We start from the raw sequence: 17140 nt of genomic DNA, 5'->3' as shown, positions 1-17140 counted from the left end.
TTAAATTTTGATCGCGCAAGTGTGACCAGAAAACGGGCCTGTAAAAATACATGGAAAAAATACTAGAGGCTCAACCATAGCGGTCAGTGATGGCAAGATTTAGCTAGTTTTTAGCTGCTTCATTTTACTTGTTTCACAGTTTTATTATTAATTTTATTTATTTACTTATTTCTTCCGCCTGTTTAAAAGTAATTTAATTTAAACGTTCATATTTTAAACCACTTAAATTTATTTATGAAAATAATCTATTATACTCGTACCCGCTACTTTTGCATATAGCTTTTAGCTATTTTCTTAGAGCTGCCATTTTTAGCCATTTTCGCTGTAGAAATTCCGGCATCACTGGTTGTGTGTATACGTTTCGTGGTCGATGAAGGGAGCAACAGGCGAGCAAATAGAGTAAATAGTGCCACAAATTGGGAGTGGGGAGCGCAGCAGGAACTTGTAATCAGCCAGTATCACCATGAGCTGCTTCAGCGCGATGAACGCCCCGCTGCTGGGCGAAATGGAGCAGACTATCGGCATGCTGGAGAGGGGCACCATTGTCACCAAGCTGTACGGGAAGCAGCGGCGGCCGGACCGCCGCCACCTGATGCTCATCCGCGAGACGCGCCAGCTGCTTTGGGCAACGGTGGCCGCCCAAACGCCTCGTACCGACTACGAAGGCGCCATCCAGCTGCGCGAAATCAAGGAGATCCGTGTGGGCAAGCACTCGAAGGAGTTTCGCCTCTTCGCCGACGACTGCCAGCGTTTCGAGAGCAGCAAGTGCTTTGTCATTCTGTATGGCAGCCACTTTAAGCTAAAGAGCTTCTCTGTGGTGGCGCTCTCGGAGATCGAGGCGGATAACTGGGTGCGTGGACTACGTTACATGGTCAGGGACACGCTCGGGGCGCCGTATCCGCTGCAGATTGATCGCTGGCTACGCCGCGAATACTACCAAATGGAGAATGTCAACTCGCACTCGGCCAAGGCATCGGAGGCATCGCCGGCCCAGGTGACCATCAAGGACTTTAAGCTCTTCCTGGCCGGCGTTAGCTGCAAGATGACCACCAGCAAGTTCATGGAGTGCTTCACCGAGGATGTACGGCGCAAGCATGACCTCAAGTTTGATGATTTCTCGCGTCTTTACCAGAAGCTACTGCTGCCCACTAGCTTTCCCAGCGTGATGTGCGGAGGAGGAGCTGCAGGAGCTCCATTTCCCTACTCTGAAGACCAGCAGACGGTGAGGCCAGCAGAATTAAAGCGTTTCCTGGAGACGGAGCAGCGGGATATTAGTGCCAGCGAGCTGAGTGCCGCCGCCATAGCCACCTTCATACGGGACTTCGTGCAGGATGTGGAAAGGGATGTCCAGGAACCCTATCTGTCCATCTCGGAGTTCATGGACTTTCTATTCTCCAAGCAGAATGATCTGTGGAACAGCAAGTACGACTCGGTGTTTATGGACATGAACCAGCCGCTCTCCTCCTATTGGATAGCCTCCTCGCACAACACCTACCTGACGGGCGATCAGTTCTCCAGCGAGTCCTCCTGCGAGGCCTATGCTCGAGCTTTGCGCATGGGCTGTCGCTGCATCGAACTGGACTGCTGGAATGGACCGGACAATTTGCCGTACATCTTCCATGGCCACACCATGACCTCGAAGATCAAGTTTATGGATGTGATCAAGACGATCAAGGATCATGCCTTCACCACCTCCGAATATCCGGTCATCTTGTCCATCGAGCAGAATTGCTCCTTGGAGCAGCAACGCAACATGGCCCAGGCCTTGATCGAGGTGAGTCTGATTTCTCCTGGGGAAATCTTTCAATCTGTAATCTGTGATCCCTAATTCTTACAGGTCTTTGGTGACATGCTGCTCACCCAGCCCTGCGATCGCAATGAGCAGCACTTGCCCTCGCCCTACCAGCTGCGGCGCAAGATCATCCTCAAGCACAAGAAGTTACCGCAGTTTGATGAGATTGGCGGCAATGGTGGCTCTCTGACCCATAGATCTTCCTTGGGTGGCGCCGGCGGCGGAGGAGGAGGAGCAGGTGGTGGACTGGGAGGCGGTGAAAACGAGGGCGATAACATGCGAAAAGTGGTCAAGGATGGCCTGCTGTACTTCAAGGATCCGGTGGACAAGTCTTGGAATCTGTATCAGTTTGTATTGACCCAACAGGAGTTGATATACTCCTCGGAGATCAATGAGTCGCGCAATGGCAACTCGGAGGATGATGACTTTGGCCTGTCGTCGTCCTGTTCGCTGAACAATAATATGCAGCAAAAGCAGAAGGACACCTCGGCCAATGATGAGCTGCATTTTGGCGAGAATTGGTTCCATGGAAAACTGGAAGGTGCGTGCCTTTAGAGTGGTAATTAAACTTGTCTTGGTTACTGATTAATATTTAGGCCTTCAATCCTCTGGAAAGCAAACATAAACCTCTCTTTAAATCATTTTTTGTAGGCGGCCGAAAGGAGGCCGATGATCTTCTGAAAAAGTACAACCATTTGGGTGATGGCACCTTTTTGGTACGCGAATCAGCCACCTTTGTGGGCGACTACAGTCTATCGTTTTGGCGACGCAATCGACCCAACCATTGCCGCATCAAGCTGAAGCACGAGAACGGTTCCATCAAGTACTATTTGGTGGAGAATTTCGTCTTTGATTCGCTCTACTCGCTGATTGTCTATTATCGGAACAACATGCTGCGCAGCTCGGAATTTTCGATTATATTAAAAGAGCCCGTGCCGCAGCCCAAGAAGCACGAGGATCAGGAGTGGTTCCATCCAAATACCACCAAGGAACAGGCCGAACAGGGTCTTTTTAAGCTGGATATTGGTTCGTTTCTTGTACGACCCTCGGTGCAGAGCGTGAATGCGTTTGTCATCTCGTTCACCATCAATCGGAAGATCAAGCACTGCCGGATCATGCAGGAGGGACGACTCTATGGCATCGACACCATGAACTTTGAGTCCCTGGTCTCCCTCATCCATTATTACACACGAAATCCGCTGTATCGCAATGTCAAGCTCTGTCATCCGGTGTCCCAAGAACTGTTGCGTCAAGCCCTGGCTGAGGTCAATGACCGGGTGCATGATGTGGGCAATGGAGCCGCCTCCAACTACATGGGTTCCAATCTGGAGGAGTATGTCACCTGCAAGGCTTTGTATAGCTACAAGGCCAACAAGCCGGATGAGCTGTCCTTCCCCAAGCATGCCATCATCACGAATGTCCAGCGGGACAACTCGATGTGGTGGATTGGGGACTATGGGGGCATGATCAAGAAGCATCTGCCGGCCAACTATGTCAAGGTAAATATATCCCTAAAACTTGGTTAAATAATAAAATAAAAACAAAATAAAAAAATATATAAATTAAAATTAAAAATAAAAAAAATAAAATAATATACAAATTAAAAACTAAAAATTAAAAATATTAAAATATTATTAAATAAAATATTAAATTAAATATAAAAATATATAAATTAAAATTAAAAAAAAAAAAGAATATAAAAATATTAAAATATTAAAATCTTAAAATTTAAAATATAAAATTATAAAACAATACAAAAAAAAAAAATAAAAATAATAATTAAAAAAAAATTTAAAATAGATCACAAAACTAAACCCACATTAAAATAATCCCTCTTCTAGGTCATTGACTCTGCCACGGAAGACTACAACTCGATCAACGAAGATGGCACCGATGGACGCACTGAATCCATCGAAATATTCGGTGCCGTCGCCTCGCTCTTCGAATCCAACGAGCCCGGCATTATCTTCAAGCTTCAAATCCAAACACCAACGATGCAGAATCCATTTGTCATCGGTTTTGATAACCAGGAGACGGCCTACGAGTGGATAAAGGCCATCCAGGATGCGGCACTGTTTGCCAGCCAGCTGGCAACGGAACGACGGAAAAAAGAGCGCACAGCCCGGGTGGCCAAGGAGATGTCCGACTTGATAATATATTTCCGCAGTGTACCCTTCCGCGAGCACTCGTGGATATTCCAGGAAATGTCTAGCTTTCCGGAAACGAAGGCGGAAAAGCAATTCTTTCAGCAAAACACCCAGCTCTTTCTCTCCTACCATCGCAACCAGATCAGCCGGGTGTATCCCAAGGGTCAGAGACTGGACTCGTCCAACTTTAATCCAATGCCATTCTGGAATATCGGTTCGCAGATGATAGCCCTCAACTATCAGACGGGCGACAGGGCCATGCAGCTGAACCAGGCCAAGTTCCGGAACAATGGACAGTGCGGCTATATCCTAAAGCCGGCATTTATGAAGACTGATAGCTTTAATCCGAACGATCCACTGTCCGATGGCCTCAGCGAGGTGAAGGTCAGCATACGTCTGATTGCCGCCCGGCATCTGTTTCGGGGCGGCAAGTCAAACAATCCCCAGATTGTGGTGGAAATCGTTGGCGCCAGCTTTGACACGGGCATCAAATACCGCACCAAGGTCAACGAGAATGGCTTTAATCCGGTGTGGAATGAGATGTGTGAGTTTACCGTACGCAATCCACAATTTGCCATTCTGCGCTTTGAGGTCCAGGACGAGGATATGTTTGCTGAAACGCATTTTATAGCCCAGGCCTGCTATCCACTGGCCTGCATCCGGCCGGGCTACCGCAGCGTCATCCTGCGCAACAAGTTTAGTGAGGAATTGGAGCTGTCTTCCCTGCTGGTCAATGTGAAAATTGCCAGTGTCACTTCCCCATAGAGCGAGATTTCTGCATCCTTTACTCCTTGTTGTTCTATGTGTGTATGTTTGTGTGTGTCTCTGTGTGTGTATGTGTGTGTATTGTAACCATTCCTTTGAAGAGGAGGAGAAGAGAGTAAATTTTTTTAAAAGCAAAAAAAAATAATAGAAATAATAACTTCCATTTTAAAATAGTTTTTAAACTACTTTATAGCAGGGACCCTAATCTTGAAAGAGCATCCAAATTGTAGTCGATTGGCATACTTTTTTCTGATTTTTTTGTTTAAAGAAAACATTGATAATCATTATTTACGGTCCCTGCTTTATGGTTCTTTTCAAAATTTATTGTTTAAAGTATTAACTGCAAACCTTTTTTTATTACTAATAGAATGGTTGTGTTGTAAAATATGCTACTTACCATAATAACGAACTTCCATTAAAATAATTAAGAATAATATGAGAACGATTGTAGCAAAAAAAAAAAAGAGTAAGAAACAGATGTGCCTTTTGGTTGCGCTACTCGCATTCCATTTCCATGTTATTTTCCACATCATTTTAATGCATTTAAAAATAAAGTAGTTCTATTTTCCCTTTTTTTAACTGATTGTGTCAATCGTTGTTCTTTAAAATGCATATCTAACAGGGTGCAGCCCTACCTAAACACTGTTTTTACACATATTATTTATACTTACATATATGTACATATATATATATACACTTTTTGTTTAATGCCAAATAAAGATTTAACGGCGTTGGCTGTCTATATATACATTATACTATATATTGTGGTGGTTTTTAGTTGATTGTTAGCCATTTTTCATATAATTTGTTGTGGCAAAATGGCTAAGGTAAGCTTGTTAAATTAAAATTTTTTATTAATGAAATAAATTTATTTATGAAATTAATTGATTAAATTAATTAAATTTATTTATGAAATTTATTTATTAATAAAATTAATTTAATAATAAATTTAATTTCATAATTAAATTAAAATTATTTTTTAAGAAAATTATTTTATTTATTAAATTCATTGATTAATTAAATTAATTTATTTATGAAATTTATTTATTAATAAAATTAATTTATTAATGAAATTAATTAAGTAAAATTAATTTATTAATGAAATTAATTAAGTAAAATCAATTTATTAAAGAAATTAATTAAGTAAAATTCATGAAAGTATCTAAATAATCATCATAAAATGTATTGATTCCCCTAAAGTTGTTTAGAAACTCCAAACAAAGGCTCAGTTGGTTGCCAAGGTTAGTCAACTATGTGCTTCTCTTTCTATTCCATACCCTCTGTCTCTTTCCTTGACAAGATCTCTTTCTCATGCATTGTTTTCTTTTATTATGTGATATTTTTATTGGACAATTCAGTGAATGTAAGAAATATGATTTTAGCTTTGTTTTTTTTTTTTCTTTTTAAATCAGTTTTTATCTAGAATTCGCGTCTGTGGTATTTGTCGGGATCAAAGTATGAAGTAACCACAACGCGATCACTAAACTTTCGTCCAGTGAGTGCCTGCTGGGCCTTTTGACAGTCAAGAACCGAGTTAAATTCGACAAAGACCTTGCCGCACCCGGGAACCTCCACGCCTTCGATGGGACGTGGTATTTCCACGCTTCGCACCACACCGTACTTCGTGCACTCCTCCTTGATGTCCTCCAAAATGTCCTCGTACTCCTCCTCGTCACGCAACTCATCCGGCGTGACCATGTTGAGCAAGCAGAGTACCTCGGTCGGTGGTCCCGATGTCACCACATTCGACAGTCCAGGCACTTGCAACATCACGGACTGAGTGGTGTTGGCTGCATTCTGAGCATTCTTGGCTCCCACGCTGGCCCGTTGAACGATCAGTTTCTTGTCACCCAGCTGCATGCCATTTAGGCCAGAGATTGACTGAAATAATAACAAGCAGCAAAACAAAATTAAATAGCCGAGTAAAGATAGATATTCCTTGCTTTTACCTGATCAGTAATGCTCAGATCCACATATTCACAAAAGGCATAGCCTTTGCTCAGCCCAGTGGCCGCATCTTTAACAAGATTAAATGCCCGTAGCTTGCCAAAGGACAACAGAAGTTCCTTGACCTTGAAAAGGGAATGCAAATACATATATTTTTAAAGAGAGCTCAACAACATTTATAATAATCCATTACGAACCTGGTCATCGTTTAGATAGTTGGGCAAACCTCCAATGAAAATTTTGTGGGGCGAGTCTGGAACCACAGTCGAGATAACTCCGCTGGACACTGCAAGGAAAATTTGAGATGAAAACTGTGAAATCAATGGATGTGTAAGACTAAACTTACCAACAGCTGGCTTAATGGCCGGCGTATCCGTAATGCCCGGCATCGGCTGGTAGTCATGCGGGCGCCTTATCTTCAAGCTCTGCCCCTTCAAGTTGATGCCATCGAATGCCATGGCTTGGGTCGTCTCATCAATGGACCTAAACTCCAGGAAGGCAAAGTTTTTATCCAAATTGATTTGGCAGGCCAACACTGGACTGCCCGCCGCCTGTGCGAGGCCAACTAAATGCATCTGTTGATTGAAGAACTCCATCATCTCCTCCTCAGTAACGCCAAACGGAATGTTGCCGACGTACAGGCGACGAGCCTGTCGGGTGATTGTTGACCCGACCACCGGCACCGCCGTCTGTGGCGTATCTGGCACAACGCTGGCGGGGATCTGGCCGGATGCCTGCATTGCTTTGTACTGCATGGGGGTGATGTGTTCAAATCCCGGTGGCGGCACATCCCAATATAACGATGGCTTGCGCCTCGAGTTCCGGTGGTGGCGTCGGTCCCTTGAGCGGTCGCGATGGCGATCCCTTGAGCGGGAGCGATGGCGGCGTCTCTCCCGATCCCGTTCGCGATCTGAAAAAGAAGAAAAGTGGAAAAGGATGAAGAAAGAAATGTGTATATAGGTAAGTACGTATATCACAAATTAACCCCAATAATGTACAATAAACGTACAAAGGCCAGTGGCAAGGAATCGAGATGCTCACTTGCAATATTAAACATGGCTTAAAACCAAATTAATTGCCAGCCAAAAATATAAGCGGGTTAAAAAAAAAATAAACGCAAAGCCAGCTTGGTTTTAAAATGTACATATATGTATGTATGTATGTTTGTATTTGCATACATATGCGTATGTTTGTGTATGTATGCCGCCAGAAGGGTAAGCTGAACCGGTCAAAATCGAAATGCGAAAGTCGGAAACTAAACGCCGTACAATTAACATTTAAAATATTTAATTTGTAAATAATGAAAACATTATTGGATACACGTATTTAATTAACAACTTCGCAGTAGCGCAAGATACTTTTTTTTTGCAATTTACCCATATTTTTTTTACTAGTTTTATATTTGGGTACACACATATGCATTTGCCATGCACACACTTGTGCATCTATACACTCCAATTTGACGCGTTCAATTCCATTGAACGGTTGATTTTCTTAGGCCTTACCATCGTATCCCATTGTCAAATTTAAAAGAACAAAAAACTAAATATTTAAACAATTTTAACTATATGTAAAATGCCGATAAAAAAAATGTATCCCTCTATTGCGTATAGTAATACAAATATCTGGAAACGACATAAAACAGAACACGTGAAAACTGGGAAATAACGGAATGGAACAGCTTGAGCGCACTGCCGCATTTTGACAAACTATCGGTCAACAATTAATCGGCATGCTTCACCATTTTGGGGTGGCAATAAAGAAGATTACATATTATTTTATTAAAAACATTTAATTAAGAGTATTTAATTAATACACATTTACATTTAAAAACTTGTAACTTTTTACTAGGTGCCCAAAGTTGTGTGTTCTTCTTTCCTTTCCCATTTTAGATCAGTTTTACAATTCGATCTGTGACGTCATAACAAATTGTACACAACCTTCTTGGTATTACACCGTGGGACACATTGTTTTGTTTTTAATTTTGGAGGAATGTCGCTACCGACAGTGCAATTATGAGCATTAAGATATATTTACCGGTTAATTACTTTTACCTTAAAAAGCCCATCAATTTATATGGCCAAGTAATAATAACAGAAGACAATATCGTTGCATATCACATTGTGGAATCTGCAGATTTGGAGTTGAGTGCCGGCAGAGCCACGGATCATCTATCCAGCAATTTGCGTTTCCTGGGCTCCATCCTTAATGCCGACTTCAATGCGGATCAAAATCAATACCTACAGCTCGATATGCGGGTCTGCTTCACATACGTCAGCAGTCAGCCCAATATATCGCTGGTCTATATAGGCATTGCTCCAGATTATTTAAAGCACATTAAACTAATCCTCTATGAACAACAAACCATACGAAATTGGTTCGTTGACTGTGGAGGCGGCGGCGAGGAGGCATCCAATAAACTCGATGTAGAATATAATGATGACTGCAAGGATTGTGATTTCCTGGAGCTCTTTAAGCTGGCCCAACGGCCGGCAACTGGAGTTGAAAGACCAAAGAACAGTACCAAAAAGAGTGCTCTACGTACGTTAACCCTTATGGTGGCCAATTCTCCAATGGCTATATTTAGATATATTGCCGAAAACGTATTTGTGAACAGCATAGTAGTGCATACGACTATATACAAGCATTTTAAAGAATGGCAGTCAACTTGTGATACACGGTAAGAGTGCAGTTCAGATTACATCTTTGATATGTACTTGTACCTGCCTTGGGTACAATCGAATACATCTGAATATACCATTTTTAATTATTTATTTTTGTAAACCCTGTATAGATCTCGTCCTATAAATATTGCTTTGGATAGAATACTGGGTGTTATTTCCATGATAATACTCTTTTCGCTTGCCACACAACCAGGAGATTTTCTTATACAGATATCACACGTAAGTTGGGCCTATCTCCGAAGTAGAATCATCTAATATTTATATTTATTTTCATTTCAGGTTGTTATTGATCAATTATACAGCCTGTTGAAGGTATTGGAGGGCAGTCCTATTGGTCTCAAGCTGAATATACATTTGAATAATTTCTTCCTTGACTGCTTTAAATATCACATTGAGTTGTGGTCTACCTTTTTGGGTATATATATATATATTTAAAATATCATATCCCAGTAATATTTAACTTTTGAGATTTTTCAATTGAATAGATTTCATCGAACCGTTGGTGCGACAAGTGTTCTTGGCCATAGGAGTATTTGGTTGCCTTGGCTTCACATTCCAGATAGCCCTCTTGGCGGACCTAATATCCATAATTGGAATACATTCGCATTGTTTCTACATTTACACAAGAGTGTAAGTTACGAATTTAAAGCAAAAATATGATTTATCTACTTACAATTATTATTTTTCCCAGGCTCTTCAATGTGGAAAAGAAGGGCTTGTCAGTGCTATGGCAAGTGGTGCGAGGAAATCGGTACAATATTTTAAAAGGCATGTGTACATTATTAGAAATACCTTAGAAAGTGATGAAAGTTGATTTAAAATTATTTAAAATACGACCTATTTCCAGGCCGCATCGAGGCTCATAACTATATGAATCGACAGCTATATCTTGCCACTATATTTTTCTCGACTATTTTGTTTTTGCTTCCCACTACCTTGGTCTACTATATAGTTTTTGCTGCTGTAAGTATTTTGAATGATTAAAATTAATAAAAATTATATAACATTTTACGCATATTTGTAGCTTAAGGCACTCACACTTGCAACACTCAGTATATTCGAATTCTTTCGACGGAAAATGTTATCCCTGCCCATTGAAGAATGCATCAAGTGGTTGATAAAAGGATGCAACGAAATAGGTTTGTGAATATTCTAATGCTAAAATTAAACTTTATATAATTCATTTATTAAACGTGCCATTTTATTTTTAGATAGTCTTCAAATGATGGATGTTGTCTTGGAAGAAAAGGCTTTTCTAATGCATAAACATCATAGAATCGAAGTATCAGTATATAAGATTCAAACCTGAATAAAATATAAATTATAAATCAAAAATATTAATTAAAGGTTGTATTATTGAAATTACTTATTCCTTCATGATATATACCCAGGTTTTTATTTTTAATTCTGAAAGGGGTTACATCATTAAAATCGACAAAAATTGTAATAAGTGATGCATTTTGGAAATGTTAAATTAAAAAAAAAATAATTTAACAAATTATTAAATTAAATTAAATAAATAATTTAATAAAGTCTAGAAAATGTATTATTTTTCTCATCTACCTGCATTTTTTTTATCGATATCTTAAAACGCAGATACTAGATGTGTTTTCTTTAAAGTTTCTGTTTCAATTTTAACATGGGGTAGCAAAAGAAATACCTAACAAATTAAATTTTAAATAAATTAACTAATTTTAATTCAAAGCCACAATTCGATATACTAAATCCGAAAATTCTAAATGTAGCTGAAGTGGAAACGGTGCATAATAAATATATCCATACAGCCTGTGCTAGTTTCTGTTCCATTTCACGCGTTCCAGTGTAGGCACGAGCAGCAACTCGGCCATTTTTCTTGTCGTGCCATTTCCATTTAGACAGTACATTCAACTTTGTTCTACAGTTGCACAGTGAATTTTATAAAGCAGTTTTGTCGACAAATACATTATTTGCAATGGAAAGTGCCGTGAAGCAAGATAAGAACACGAATCCGTTGCCGCAAAGGCAGCAAAGGGGCAATCAAGTAAACAAAAATGTCGGCAAGCAACTAGCCCAGAAAATGAACGATTCCTCCGATGGAAGTCCATCTGAAAAGAAGGCACGATTCAGTCAAAATGCCCAGAACGGTGGAGTAACGGGTGGCGGCGGCGGTGCTCTTGGTGGCGGCGGCGGAGGACCTGGTGGTGGTGGCCCGAATCAAAATAAGAACTTTGCCAACAACAAGGGTGGATTCGCTGGGATTAATCGCAATCGTAACCGAGGAGGCAATCAAAACCGGCCAAATTTCCAAGGCCAAAATAATTCTGCAAACGTAAGTAAATTTTATATTCTATATTCGCAGTATGCACTTTTATGTATACATTACTGTATTTCTAATTGCGAATTACATTCATACATACAAACATATCTCTCTTTGGTTAATTTCGATATGCTCACTTGTGCATCAACCATTTACCAATTCGGAGAGTTTACCCGTACACTCTCCAAGATGTGGTTGTATGTATGTATCTATGTATGTACATACAAATTAACAACTGCAACCGACAGAAAATGTCTAACGCAAAGTACACGCTCGCGCTTGCTTAAAAAAGGCAGAGCTAAGCAAAATATGTGTGTATGTATGTGTTTATTTAGGTCCGATTACATATGTATGTACAAATGTTTATGTGCATTATTAGGATGAAATAAAACATAACCCTTGAGAGTTTAAATTCAGTAATTGCTTGATTTTTCAATAATTTCTGTGTGTTTTTCATTTGGATGTACACTCACGGCAAAACAAATATAAACCGCCACAAACTAACTAAAGAAGCAAACAGCTTAGAATGATCAAATTGGCCGGCCTTTTGTATATTCATTGTGTGGATATTTGAATCTACATTTATTTGTACGTACATCCAGATAAGACATATTGCTTGTTATTGTACAATTACTTATGAGAATCTATTAGCTATCTATGAGTTGTAAGGAGAATGCGGGTGTCGTATGTATGTTATTAGGTTTTAACTATTTTTATAATTTTTTTTTACTGCAATATATTGATTAAATTTAAAGATAATAGAAAAAAAGCATAATTTTAATTTAGGTTTATATTTAATAAATAAAAATTCCGAAAATTCCGAAATATTTTAGTATTTTTCAAATATATTTTCTTTAAAGATTAACAATTATTAGATATAAGTAAAATAATATATATATATAAATTTTAAATATAAATTATTTGATATATTTTTATTTTATCTATATTTAACTATATTTTTTAACTGATTCTATAATATAATACAACATATAGCAAAAGCCCGTTAACGATTCGCCCAAGCCGGACGCAGGAAATGTTCCAGTCAAGAACAATGAGCCTGCGAATCAAAACCAATCGAACCAGAATCAAAACCAAAACCAAAACCAGAATCAGAATCAGAATCAGAATTCCAACCAAGGACCAGGTGGTCAAGGTGGACAGCAACAAGGAGGTGGTCAAGGCGGTAACCAGGGCTTCCGAGGTCGTGGCGGCAATGCCGGAGGCGGCGGCGGCGGTGGTGGTGGTGGTGGTGGTCACGGTGGTGGACCTGGAGGACCTGGAGGACCTCAGCATCAACAGAGGGACAACAGAAATCGCGGCAATCAACGATCGGGCGGTCCCGGTGGCATGAACAATTCGGCAATGGGTGGCGGCGGTGGTCCTGGCGCAGGCGGTGGACGCGGTGGCGAAGACTTCTTTATTGCCCAGAGGTTACGCAGCATTGCTGGACCCACCTTGGAGTTGCCACCCGTCGAGGTGCCGGCCGAGACCAAGTTCTCTGGCCGAAATCGACTTTATGTGGGCAATCTAACTGGAGACATTACCGACGATGAGCTGCGCGAGATATTCAAGCCGTACGGCGAAATTGGTGAGATCTTCTCCAATCTGGACAAGAATTTTACATTCCTGAAGGTCGACTACCATTTGAATGCCGAGAAGGCCAAGCGTGCTCTTGACGGTTCAATGCGTAAGGGTCGCCAGCTGCGTGTCCGGTTCGCACCCAATGCAACCATATTGCGAGTTAGTAATCTCACCCCGTACGTGACGAACGAGCTGCTGTACAAGTCCTTTGAGATCTTTGGTCCCATCGAGCGGGCCATTATCACCGTCGACGATCGTGGCCGCCACACTGGCGAGGGTGTCGTTGAGTTTGCCAAGAAGTCATCCGCTAGCGCATGCCTGCGACTGTGCAATGAGAAGTGCTTCTTCCTGACTGCTTCACTCCGTCCATGCCTGGTCGAGCCAATGGATGTGAACGATGACAATGATGGTCTGCCAGAGAAGACGATGAACAAGAAGATGCCCGAGTTTTGCCAGGAGCGTTCAATTGGCCCGCGATTTGCCGATCACAATTCGTTCGAGCATGAGTACGGATCGCGGTGGAAGCAATTGCACGATCTGTACAAGAGCAAGCAGGACGCACTGAAGCGGGAGCTTAAAATGGAGGAGGACAAGCTGGAGGCTCAGATGGAGTATGCACGCTATGAGCAAGAAACGGAACTCTTGCGGCAAGGTTAGTATAAAATCAAGTATCATAATTTTACGTTTGCAGGGTTACTTTGGGGAGAATTTTTCTATATTTCTATATATTTTCAACGACAATTACTGTTGATTGTTAACATACTATGTATGTATGTATTATCTCTGTTGCTTTTTGAGAAAACAGTCCCCACTGTTCCACTTAGAACTGGCCTTTCGCACTTCTATGGCTTTGGAATGGTAGCAATTATTGATTAATCGGTGGTCGACCCGCAAATATACCATTTATGCTTTAAATAAGTTTCAAGAGATGCAAAAAATATGATATTAATGGAAAACATCTTAAATTTTAATATATCAAAAATCAAAATTAAAAGCAAATATCGATAAATAAAATGTAAATTATTTTCGTTTTCTATTTTAATCGATTATTATCGATTTACTTGTTAATTTTTTATCGAAAAAAATCTATTTACTGGAAATCAATTTATTATCAGCTCTACTTTTTATTGCATATTTATGACAACGTAAAAATATTAAATTATATATTGACTTTCTCTTCAGATATCGATAAATGTTAATATATCGATATTCTCCTCTAATTGGAATTATCCGTTTCAAATTCCTGCGGAAATCGGAATTTTGAGATATTTTCTTTTGATAACTAAAATAAATGTGGTCACTTGGTAAAGATATACAGATAAAAGCTTCTCGGGGTGTAGGATATATGGCCCGTCGTGGTCGGTATGACTTATTTATTTATGTTAATTTATGTACCTTATTCATTTATGTAATTTATTCCTTTGAGTTGTAATATATACAGCCGACGTTGTATATTTCACAATTGAAGATTCAATGGAAGCACGTTTGCTGTCCCTTGAAACCAATTTAGATATTCTAAATATAAGATATTTAGAATGTTCATTCGAGTTTTAATAGTTAATTGTATAATTTTCCAGAGTTGAGGAAGCGCGAAGTTGACAACGAGCGCAAGAAATTGGAATGGGAGATGCGCGAGAAGCAGGTTGAGGATATGCGGAAGCGCGAGGAGGAGACCATGCGTAGGCATCAAGGCGAGATGCAGAACCATATGATCCGGCAGGAGGAGGACATGCGCCGGCGGCAGCAGGAGAACACGCTGTTTATGCAGGCACAGCAGCTGAACTCACTGCTGGATCAGCATGAGGGCTTCGGTGGCGGCAGCGGCGGTGGTGGTGGTGGTAATAACAGCTCCAACTTTGACAATTTTGGTGGAAACAGCAATTCACCATTCGAAGTTTTTAGAGGTAACAAATAACTATTAAACTTATCACCAAGCATCTAACCTGAGTTCTCTCTTAATATAGGCAATAACAACAACAATTCAACCATGGTTGGAAACAGTTCTGGTCCCGGAGGTGGACCCAATCAGCAGGTATGTTCTTCAAGACCTAACAATTGTTACTTGCCGAAAAATTATACGCTTACCACATTTCTGTGGCAGAGCTACCTCTCTGTCTATGGCTTCTCTAAAGCATATATGAAACCCAATAGATATTTTAAACAATTTGCAAGGGAAGGAAGTTGATTTATTGATCAACAACATTACCTAGTTGAGTTTCCTTTTCGGAACTTTTGAGACTTGTATTTTTTTATTCAATTCGCTGCACTGAAATGGGATCATTTGGGTTCGGGGATATGATGAGGAGTGTTGAGCAGAGCTCGAAAATAACAGATGAAACCATTTTTTGGTACTCTCAATTATGAAACATATAGTGTTTCAGAAGAGTGGGATATATATTCAGCCGGTGGGATTTCGAAATTCGTTTTTTGTTTTCTTTTTTTTAATTTGAAAGATTTCTATATTTTTATTTTATTTTTTTTATTTTCATTAGATATTTCTTTTAAATTAAAATTTATTTATATTTTATTCTTATTAATTAAAAAAAAAAAATTTTAATTTTATTTAATTTATTTATTTTTATTATATATTTTTTTTTAATTTCATAGATCTATTACTTTTCTCAAATGTGAATTAGGAAAAACCTTATGGTTGCCTTCAATAGAATTTTTTATTAATATTTTTAATGTTTTAATTTCGCTTTTCCCCATACCGTTGGTTCTAAAAATCCTAAATTGGTAACATTAAACATAAAGAAGGAACCAAAACAAGGAGAACTGTTATTTAAGAGCTCTGATAATAAGTAATGCAACTATGTGGGTGGGCTGTGGGAATACTTCTTTCCTGAAAGACCTATATCTTCTAATCAGAACCTAATTAAACATATTATTCGAGTGCATATATGTTGTAATTATTATTCTAGCAAGTGCTACTTCTCTTTCAGCTCTACATAGTTATGTTGAGAGCTTCTTGAATGTGTTTAATATTTGTTTTCCAATGGACTTGTATGAATCATCATACTAAGAACCCCAACAATACCTACTCTTAATATTTTTTTTTTTATACAATGAAACCAAATCCCTAAAGGATTTTTCTGGGTATATTATACATGCGTTATACTTTGGATGTGAAGTTGATATCTAAACTGATTTGGGATTATTATATGACTCTCTTTTCTCCCCTCCCCTATAACTGAATTGGGTTATACCGTTACCTCTCCTACAAAAAAAAAAAAAAAAAAGAAAAAAAAACATTCTGAATTGAACAACAATTATATTTTATTGCTTGACTAGGACTCCTTCGCTTTTGAATTTGGGGTTAACAATATGAACCAAGGCGGAAATCAACGCGGAAATAATGGCGGAGGAAATAACGCCCCATGGGGACGTCGTCGTTTTTAGACACGCTCTGGAGAGCATATTAAACAATACAATAATAAGGATGACAAACAAATATAAAACGTATGCTCCACTCACAGGCAAAATGATTACGTTAATTTACACTTGACTTTGTTTTGCTCTGCGAAAGATTAAAAAAAAACTATTAAAATCTCAAAAAAAAAAAGAGAGCCCACGTATCGTATAATCCTATGCAATGCTGCACGATCCCAAAAACCAATAAATCCATAAATATACATTGATTAAGTAAAACATGTATCTCTCGACTGTCAAGCTTTTATGATGAATCTTGACTCGGACATCAGAAATAAAAAAAAAAAAGAAGAGACAAGTGCAGTAAATGCTGAGAATAAAACTAAATAATGAATATTTCCCACTTGCGAGAAACCAGAAACAACATCTACATCTATTTAATCATAACGATACATTTTTTAGATAAATCGTAGTGTTTATTTTGATCCAGTAATATGTTTTATATACTTTTTTTTCTTGTCTATCATGCAAATGAAATATATTATGATAATATAAATAC

At 39.3% G+C, this 17140-nt stretch overlaps 4 protein-coding genes across 5 annotated transcripts; 3 read left to right on the top strand and 1 right to left on the bottom strand.

Moving 5' to 3' along the window:
• Positions 1-342: 342 nt before the first annotated feature.
• On the top strand, positions 343-5464 carry sl (small wing phospholipase C gamma 1). Its single transcript, XM_017179862.3, has 4 exons — positions 343-1774; positions 1838-2333; positions 2444-3291; positions 3634-5464. The coding sequence occupies exons 1-4, from the start codon at positions 464-466 to the stop codon at positions 4702-4704; spliced, it is 3726 nt and encodes a 1241-aa protein (XP_017035351.1). The 5' UTR covers positions 343-463; the 3' UTR covers positions 4705-5464.
• A 545-nt stretch (positions 5465-6009) lies between these two features.
• U2af50 (U2 small nuclear riboprotein auxiliary factor 50) lies at positions 6010-8316 on the bottom strand. Of its 2 annotated transcripts, none has more exons than XM_017179902.3 (5): positions 8157-8316; positions 6998-7561; positions 6849-6937; positions 6654-6776; positions 6010-6585 (listed from the first exon to the last, which is right to left on the bottom strand). In XM_017179902.3, the coding sequence occupies exons 1-5, from the start codon at positions 8167-8169 to the stop codon at positions 6124-6126; spliced, it is 1251 nt and encodes a 416-aa protein (XP_017035391.1). In that variant the 5' UTR covers positions 8170-8316; the 3' UTR covers positions 6010-6123. The 2 variants fall into 2 exon arrangements, with proteins under 2 accessions (XP_017035391.1, XP_070144481.1); XM_070288380.1 differs by lacking the exon at positions 8157-8316 and adding an exon at positions 7693-7788.
• A 286-nt stretch (positions 8317-8602) lies between these two features.
• PIG-Q (phosphatidylinositol glycan anchor biosynthesis class Q) lies at positions 8603-10700 on the top strand. The gene is made up of 8 exons (XM_017179717.3): positions 8603-9331; positions 9446-9554; positions 9615-9750; positions 9821-9965; positions 10027-10103; positions 10183-10298; positions 10360-10474; positions 10547-10700. The coding sequence occupies exons 1-8, from the start codon at positions 8667-8669 to the stop codon at positions 10642-10644; spliced, it is 1461 nt and encodes a 486-aa protein (XP_017035206.1). The 5' UTR covers positions 8603-8666; the 3' UTR covers positions 10645-10700.
• A 473-nt stretch (positions 10701-11173) lies between these two features.
• Positions 11174-16774, top strand: nonA (no on or off transient A). Its single transcript, XM_017179865.3, has 5 exons — positions 11174-11643; positions 12625-13864; positions 14790-15116; positions 15177-15244; positions 16504-16774. The coding sequence occupies exons 1-5, from the start codon at positions 11287-11289 to the stop codon at positions 16609-16611; spliced, it is 2100 nt and encodes a 699-aa protein (XP_017035354.1). The 5' UTR covers positions 11174-11286; the 3' UTR covers positions 16612-16774.
• The last annotated feature ends 366 nt before the right edge of the window (positions 16775-17140 follow it).

Source organism: Drosophila kikkawai, chromosome X (genome assembly GCF_030179895.1).
Source record: "Drosophila kikkawai strain 14028-0561.14 chromosome X, DkikHiC1v2, whole genome shotgun sequence".
NCBI classification, from domain to species: Eukaryota; Metazoa; Arthropoda; class Insecta; order Diptera; family Drosophilidae; genus Drosophila; species Drosophila kikkawai.
This window is presented reverse-complemented; position numbering and strand designations above follow the sequence as displayed.